The following is an 8,479-nucleotide window of genomic DNA, read 5'->3' as shown; positions in this document are numbered from 1 at the left end:
CGTTTAAATTACATTAAAATTAAAATAGTCACACCCAAAAACGTCATATTATAGTATCACCCAAAAACATCATAGTAGTTCTGATTTTACATGCCAATTTTCGCCCGTTTTCACCAACGTTTTATGCCTTCAAAAATGCGAAGAAAAACATTTTATTCATGGAATTCCAATAGTTCCACTATACATAGCACCACTGTGTGAGTGCTCGGGCCCTGTTTAAAAAGACATATACACTTATTTTAAATAACAGTCTTTGTAGTCACACAGTCAACTTCATAGCCTCGTCTGTCACAGCAATGCAACCAGATCAACGTGGCCACGTTGCTAGTTGCTGCCTCACAGCGGCGGACAAACGTCAGTAAGACGACGACGAACAGGAGGAGGAGGAGGATGGAGACAGCGGACAAATAAGCGACAAAACAACTACTCTGGTGTGTCCTACAGCATAGCCGCAGTGACACTCAAGCGGACCATGGTGTAAGTAAACAAAACTGGCTCTAGATATGAACAATTACCTTACATTTTGATCAACATTTAGCCGCTAACGTCGACGCTGAGTCGGCAACTGGACTGCAGCGCTGCCCCGTTTCTCGGCGTGAATTCGGAACGTTATCCGTGTATTACCGGTAGCAATATTCACGAACTACTGTTGCCGGGACACTAAAACAATCGTAATTAATTAAAAAATGTACATGTATTTTACAGACGTTGTTTTTACCGTCGTGTTTTACAGTGCATTCTTCTGAAAGGGTCCCGTGATAAGAGAAACACGGAGCGGCCCAGTACATAGCCGGGTCCCACGCCTTTGTTTTGTGTTGCGTTTAAACGACACGGTTTAATGCGCTTAAATGGTCGTAGCACGTATCAAATGTACCTTTGACATATACACACTGAGCGATGTTGTCGTGAGTACATTTGTATGGGACTCAAATGCGGCGGCTAAGTGCTGCAGTCGTGTGAACAGCATTTAGACGGAGCCCGCATAGCTCCGTTATTTCCATGTTGCAGTGTGGTTATTATATGCTGCTGGACACACGTCATGTTACTGCGTCTATAGATACTTATATATATTGTTTTAAGTCATATGACATGACTGGTTTTAGCCGTGACCACATTTTAGCCGGATTATATGGTGGTGTTGGTGTTTTTATACCGTTATTTAACTATTAATGAATGTGAATATGATCAGGGAGGCAGTGAGGTTAATTTGAACGTTGTTGTCCACAATGTTATACGCTGTCTTTGACGCCGCATACAAAACGAGACATTAATTGCAAATATCAACAATAACTACACTACTGTCAAAAGAAAGGCAGTAAAAATCACTTCAGTTTTCAGATATCTTGTAGACACTTTTGTGGCTTATTGCAGTCAAATACAACCTCCTATGGGAATAAAATATACGTTTTTTCCAATTATTATTGCTGCCACAATAGAGCAAATATCCATGTAGTGGGACTATTAAAGGAATAGCTTATCTTAACCAAAGGAATATCTTATCTTAACTCCACAACGAGAGGTTATTTAGTGGTTTGTTAACCATTTATTGTTGACCAGATTGAGCCATAATTTGTCAGGAAACAGATAAGAAATTGGAAAACACTTTGAAAAGTTGCTTTTTAAAGCCTCTCAAATGTGATTATCCTGTATTGTTTTCTATCACTGTTCAATCCATGAATTTTAGTCTCTTAAAACTCAAATGTATTCTCAAGAAAAGAGTACAGTTTGTCTTGTTAATGTGTCATTTGGTCTTTGGTCTTCTATTTCTCTATTTTTAGATGTACTGCAGGGCAAACAATGCATTAATAATCAAAATAGTGTTAAGTTACAGTCCCGTGTCATTTAAGTGCCTGTTTTATGCCAGTGGAGGAGCTGTTCTGTTGTTTTGTCCTGTGCTGTATTTGTCCGATAAAGGCATTAGATGAATAAATGTTAATTATTTTCTTGTTTTCAGGAAGAAGTTTGAAGCCACTGAGCTAAATACCAAATTGCCTTCGACCATCAAGAGATAGCCAGTGTACAGGATGAAGATCCAGGAGGAATGACAAGTCTCTTTAGCCTCGCCATCATTCAGAGAAAATGCACTGGACCTGTGGATACGTCTCTGTGCTCCTGGTGTCCCTTATCACCTCTCACACCGCCGGGGCCTTATCAGAGGACACTGATGTAAACGGAACAAAGAGCATCAATGTGACCGATGGTGGATTTGTCCCAGTTGTGTTCACTAAAGTGAACCAGATAATTGCCCGGGAGGGAAGCTGCGTGCTCATTGATTGCAATGTCACTGGAGACCCATTCCCCAGTGTTCGGTGGTTCAACTCCCATGGTGACCGTCTGGACACGGAGACAAGTGGTAAGACGGAGTGCACTGTTACTTTACACCTGGTTTCCTGCTCTCTTTGTCACCAGCACTGCCAGTCTCTCAGTTATTATTTCATTTATACATAATGTATCAAGTTTACTGTGGACTGGAAAACAAGGCATCTGAAAGTCAACAAACAAATCCCTAAACAAGTATTCTATTAGTGTTGTTTGCATATTCAGGTATTGTGATGAACATTGGTGTATACTAGCTATTGTCTCTATGGTCAAATAACTGCATTTTGCCATTTGCTGTCATAGTCCACACTTGCTTCACTGGTACAAGCTTTTATCACCCACTTGTCCAACCAGGCTGAGGCTGGTTATCCCACACTCCTCCCTCTTAGCTGTCGCTTCGTCACCTTTCTGTCTCCACCACTTGAAGTGCAGTGTGAGAGATTGAGAGGCAACTCTGTGTCAGGTTTCACGACCAGACCACGCCCTCTCGCCGCTCCCCTCTCCCCTTCTGTCTCTCATTGCAGATTATAACAAATGGAAGACCCCTCCAAAAGCATCAGGGAACTACACTGACCCTCAAAAAGATCTTGTTCTTACGTAGGCTGCTGTAGAAACATGGCAGCACAAGATGGCAGCCTCTGTAAGACACCTGTCAAAAAGTACACATAAAAGGCTTATTCTAAAGATAAAAAATATTATTATATAATATGTTTCAAAGCCACAATGATACCAAATGTAATTTTGTCACTGGGACTCCCCTCAGAAGGAATGCAGAGTGAAGAAACATTTGTTGTTTCTAGTCCCGAGCTGACCTGTTGAAACCTGCAGTCGCAGCATGTAGAGGCAGCGTTATTATTATTACTATTATTATTATTATTATTATGACCCACAAACCCAGAACAGTGTCTGTACCATGAGAGCCATTTCCCCTGGGTTACACTCAGGAGAACATTTAGGCAATAGCTGGCGGTTGTTTACTTAAAAAGCACCATGAAGAAACCTTTAGTTGTAGTTTCCCCTGCAGTTGTCGAACACTCTCCCACACAGTCTCTTGTAGTATCGGGCACTGCGTCGATTGCAGCATGATTCAGTGTTGGGAGGTAAAATTAGAAATCCTGCTCGAACATTAAGAGAGCGGATGGTTGGGACACTGTTGTCGGCCAGGCTGTGGTAAATTGATCGTGCGAGCAGCATAGAGGGAAGCAGGAACGTCGTAGTAGTGTTGTCTAGACACGCAAGGCTAGAGATCTCATTATGCATACACAATGTAGAGACTGAGCAGCTGAGGAAGTGATTTGTCTGAGAAGTTTCACAAGTGAATTCTACTGTTTAATAAAAACAGAGGCAGAATAATATTAACATCAACAATTTGTATAAAAGGTTTAGTGTTTTTAGAGGTTTTCCGTTTAGTTTTGGGTCAGAAAACAGTCCAAACCATTATCTCCTCAGTGAAATTAAGATTTATAGTAATTATTTGTATATCTTTCTGGATTTGTTGGCTTGCTTATGTAATTGTTCTTTTTTTTGTCCCCTTTGCTGTGTCCTTGATGCTATGTTTGCTGTGTCCTTGTCCTTTGTACTGGCCTTGATATGTTGATCTGTTCCAACCCCCTATGTTGCTCCTTCTCTTTTTGTCTCCTACCTCTCCTCTGTCCCCTATTTTCCTTTACCCCAACCACCTGAGGCAGATGCTGCACTCTTTCTGTTCATTTCTCTTTCTTCTCGTTCAGTTTCCTCTCCATTAACACCTGGTGCTTTCTCTTTGTGTGATCTGTTGGGTTTCTTTTTCTTTTGCCTGACCAGATAAAATGCCTTGAAATACTTAATTACGTTTGATATGAACATTAAGCACTTGCTATACAGCCTCCATCATTCATATATTCACTTACTGACAGACATTGCCGGTGACTAGTCACTGAAGGTCCTTTGAAATACAGTATCATATTTATTTAAAAGACTATAAACAAACATTTGATGAAAACATGTGAGCGAGATGGCTTTTGTTTTCCCTACTCAAACCACAGCACACAGAGCCACCACCTATTTTAATATGGAAAGCATGGCAGGTTCAGTCAAGTCACTGGTGCACTCTGGACTCAAGTTACCCACACAGATGAACATGTTCACTTTGAAAAACATCAATGATTCATCTGTATTCAAAAATACATATAGTGAACATGCAGTTGATCGACCTCACAGAGGCTGAGGTCGGTAAAAATGGAGGATGAGATATGACATCACCGTATAAATTACTGCTTTAAGGACTTTCCTTTAGGCCTAAAGGTCGTGTTTTTTTTAAATGCCATAACAGCGTGTTCTCGAAATGCCAGAAATACTGGCAACACTAATTATGTTGTTTTGTGAAAACTTCCCCAAATATCGATTGAAAACTTTTAAATAGTCTTTGAGTAGTTTCAGCATTGTGAGAGGACAACAGCGGAGCACTGCTGCATCCGTCTTTGCACAGCCTCGTCACTTAATACTCTTAGTAACGTCAGCACACGCTGACTGTACAACTGCAGTGCATTGTTGCGCGACAGCTTCCTGGAAATAGTGGGACTGGCTTATTAAAAACCAGGAAGAGACTGTGCATAAAGTCAATGGAGGACACAAACGAGCTAAACCGTCCACCTGACTGGACAATCACGACACCAAAGCATCAGGAAAGTGGCAGAAGGAAGTATTTTTGCAGAGGCATCACACACAAGCTTCTGTCGTCACGTTACAGCACACGAGCGGCTTCTTTTTTGTGGTTAGACAGTCTAGAACACGGCAGGCGGGAGTGTCTGTTAACAGGTTTATTTCCATCTGAACACAGATGAACACAATCTCCCAACTAGTCCCTTTTAGTGTGCCTTTAAAATGGGAGGAAATAAAAGACATTACAGCTGTGCCAACTATTTCTGTTTTCTCTAATTAACACAAATGATACAGCATTTCACAGATGCTGAATAAGGACCACAGTCTATGCTCCACAAACAAACATGAAACACACACAGCCACATGAACAGCTGTCAAAGCTGAACTTAGAGCATAAATCACCAGTGATCACAGATGTCTGCAGAGACGACCTGCCTGACTCTCAATTGCTTCTTAATTGGACTGACAGTGATCCACTGCAAGGTACAAGCAAGCTGTGGGGGCAGAGGGGGCCTCGCCTGGCATCTACTGAAGCCTCGTTGTCACGTCCTCAGCATTTTGCACAGCAACTGTGAGGAATCTGTGACGACCTCACCACCAGAGGGCAGACTCCTCTGTAGTTTGTGCAGATGCTTATTGATAATATATAAATACTTCTTATGACCATCATGATATTCAGGCCTTCTGGATTTATTTAGATTTCATTTCTTTAGAATTGTAAAACATGAGGGTCGCGGGGGACGCTGTGCCTATCTCAGCTGACATAGGTCACACACTGGACAGATCGGCAGTCCATATTTTTCTAGATATCACAAATGGTCCAGGAGTATTGAGTATTGAGAAGTACGCATGCCAAGGGTTAACATCACTAATGACAGCCCTCAGTTTCCATAACGTCTCTGTGTCTCTGCAGGTGGGAAGTGGTGGCTGCTGGACGACGGCATTCTTAACATCAGCAGCATTGAGTTTGCAGATCGTGGGAAGTACACCTGCATGGCGTCCAACGCGCTCGGCAGTTCCAACTGCACGGTGACGCTCCGCGTGGTCATCACCAAGGGCGACATGGGCGTGTACTACATGGTCGTGTGCTTGGTCACCTTCACCATCATCATGGCCCTGAACATCACGCGCCTCTGCATGATGAGCAGCCACCTGAAGAAGACGGAGAAAGCCATCAACGAGTTCTTCCGCACCGAGGGCGCGGAGAAGCTGCAGAAGGCCTTCGAGATCGCCAAGAGGATCCCCATCATCACCTCGGCCAAGACGCTGGAGCTCGCCAAGGTCACGCAGTTCAAGACCATGGAGTTTGCGCGGTACATCGAGGAGCTGGCCCGCAGCATCCCGCTGCCGCCGCTCATCATGAACTGCCGCACCTTCATGGAGGAGATCCTGGAGGTGGTGGGTGTGGAAGAGATGAGGCACACCTTCGTCAGACAAGCACCAGAGGGGCGGCGCGAGATCACGGGCAGGGTCGCCTCCATCGGGGCGAGAGACGTCTTCACCATCCTGCAGGAGAGAGAGCGCGGGCGCGAGAGGGAACGCAGCGAATCTCCCGCCGCCGACTCCGACAACTCCTCCGTTCAGGAGCAGCCGCAGCACATCGCCATCCAGGTGTCGGTCCACCCGCAGCTCGCCGGCGGAGGTTACTGCAGCATCGAGGCTCCACCTCCCCCAGAGGCCCCGCCCTCCTCACCTCCCCCCCTCCCACCTCTCGTTCCTCTTCACCTTGAGGAGCAACCTGAGGCGGGGGCGGAGGCGGGGGCGGAGACAGGGGTGGAGGCGGAGCAGAGTGTGGAACAGGCCGCGACAGAGCCGGAGGCTAACAAGAGCCCGTCCTGCCAGGTGTTCTATGAAAGCCATGTGTGATGAAACGAGGACTTCTCCTGCTATGCATTTTCACTTGAAAAAAAATTATCTAAAGGTCCACAAAACATTTTCTTAGTTCACATTTTGGAGAGAAGTTATCATACTTTTATTTGTCTTTTCTGAACAGAACAATCTCTTTAAACCTCTGTAGGCGGTTCTTACTGATACAAGGTTTTTAGACACTTGCTTTTTGTTTCTCTCACTCGGGTCTTTCCATGGTTGAATGTACACGTGAGGAGGAATAAACTATGTTATTATTAATGTAAAAAGCAGAGAATTGTAAAGGAACATTACCGTCACACATATTATTTAAAGTCTCACTTTAGGGTCCCTGATATTTCAGTCACTAGTTTCTTACAGTGGCAAGATTTCTATGAAGAAATCTTCCTCAAGTTGCTCCTCATGACGTTTTTTTTTCCACAAAAACCATGAACGTTCAAGTACTCGGGCCACGCGTGAAGAAAACATTTTTTTATGCCATGACGAGATTAAGCTCCACTGAATCCGGAGAGTCAGTGTCAGATGGGGTTGGAAATGTGAGTTAGTTTTTGAGCTGCTGAAACTCTTTTGACTGGAAGCAGTAAAAAATAATAATCACGTGAAGTCTCTCTCCTTGGCGATGTCAGCGAAACACAGTCCGAGACCGACTGTTGGAAATTTCTGTTGGAAATGTCGAGATGATTTTCCAACTGTACTCTGGAAATTTCGTCGTCATTAATCTAGTCATGGCAAAATAAAATAAACTGTATGGGTGGCCCAGCCTCCGTTACTGCTGATCCACTGGTATTTCACACACTCACACAGAGATGCATGCTGAGAGTGGTCCCAACTTCATGATTGTATGTTCTACTGTATGTCTCGAAATAAGTAAACCAGGTTAACCTGAGTGTATTCCCTGATTGGGTCACACACACTTCTGGATAGAGTTTTTTTCCTTTGATTTATTATTAAGTATAATAATATTATTACCTGCTGTATTGTGATTTTGGTTCCTCGGCTAGTTTAAAAAAAAAAAAAAAGAAGAAAAAAAGCCCTTTTGTCTTCTCAGTCGAGAAGAGAAGCTTGTTCTCCTCTGTCATGTGCCCTTTTAGATTTTTAACTCCACTTCTCAGCCTCCTCTCGCTTCTGCAGAGGCTTATTTTCTTTCCAGTACAGTTGCATTTCTGCTGCATGTGAAATTGAACAATGGAGATGTTTGGCATCTTTCTCTGGGACTAAAAGGACTTCTTTCTTCCTTTGCTTGGCTAATGGTCCATTCTGTGGTGGAGATGAACTGGACTCTGTTCTTTTACTGGTGCTCTTGAAATGCCTCTGTTTTTTTTTTGGTAGTGGAATAAAAATGGAAGTGCTGTGCAAAAAAATTAAATAAAATAAAATAATTTATCTACAGACTTGGAAACGTGTTTTCTTGAATAAGTTATAATAATGTCACAAAAACCTCTAAAACGGCAATAATTCAGCTGAAATAAGCAGCAACCACAGAATTTATATCATAGTATAACAATGTGATGAAAATGCTGGATTATGGTTAAAATAGTGTCAAAAATGTGTATGTTGTACAAAAACAAGGATGGCAGACTTCACCCCATTCATGCAACAAGCCTCTGGCGGCCTCTGCTGGTCATATTGACAAGTGCAAGTGCGGAAACACAGA

General features: G+C 43.2%; 1 protein-coding gene across 1 annotated transcript; it reads left to right on the top strand.

The window, feature by feature from the left end:
- The first annotated feature begins 321 nt into the window (after positions 1-321).
- On the top strand, positions 322-8,216 carry mfap3l (microfibril associated protein 3 like). Its single transcript, XM_058625956.1, has 3 exons — positions 322-477; positions 1,955-2,353; positions 5,873-8,216. Exons 2-3 carry the CDS (start codon positions 2,080-2,082, stop codon positions 6,823-6,825), a joined length of 1,227 nt encoding a protein of 408 aa, XP_058481939.1. The 5' UTR covers positions 322-477; positions 1,955-2,079; the 3' UTR covers positions 6,826-8,216.
- Positions 8,217-8,479: the final 263 nt, after the last annotated feature.

The sequence above is a fragment of the Solea solea genome, chromosome 3 (genome assembly GCF_958295425.1).
Source record: "Solea solea chromosome 3, fSolSol10.1, whole genome shotgun sequence".
Classification (NCBI taxonomy): Eukaryota; Metazoa; Chordata; class Actinopteri; order Pleuronectiformes; family Soleidae; genus Solea; species Solea solea.
Note: the sequence above shows the minus strand (reverse complement) of the source record. Positions and strands in the feature narration are given on the sequence as shown.

What these genes read in the sequence shown, in the direction of transcription:
- mfap3l (XM_058625956.1), top strand. Translation starts at nt 2,080, where the DNA reads ATGCACTGGACCTGTGGATACGTCTCTGTGCTCCTGGTGTCCCTTATC. An exon ending in TCTGGACACGGAGACAAGTG is followed by an intron (nt 2,354 to 5,872) that starts GTAAGACGGAGT and finishes GTGTCTCTGCAG; the next exon opens with GTGGGAAGTGGTGGCTGCTG.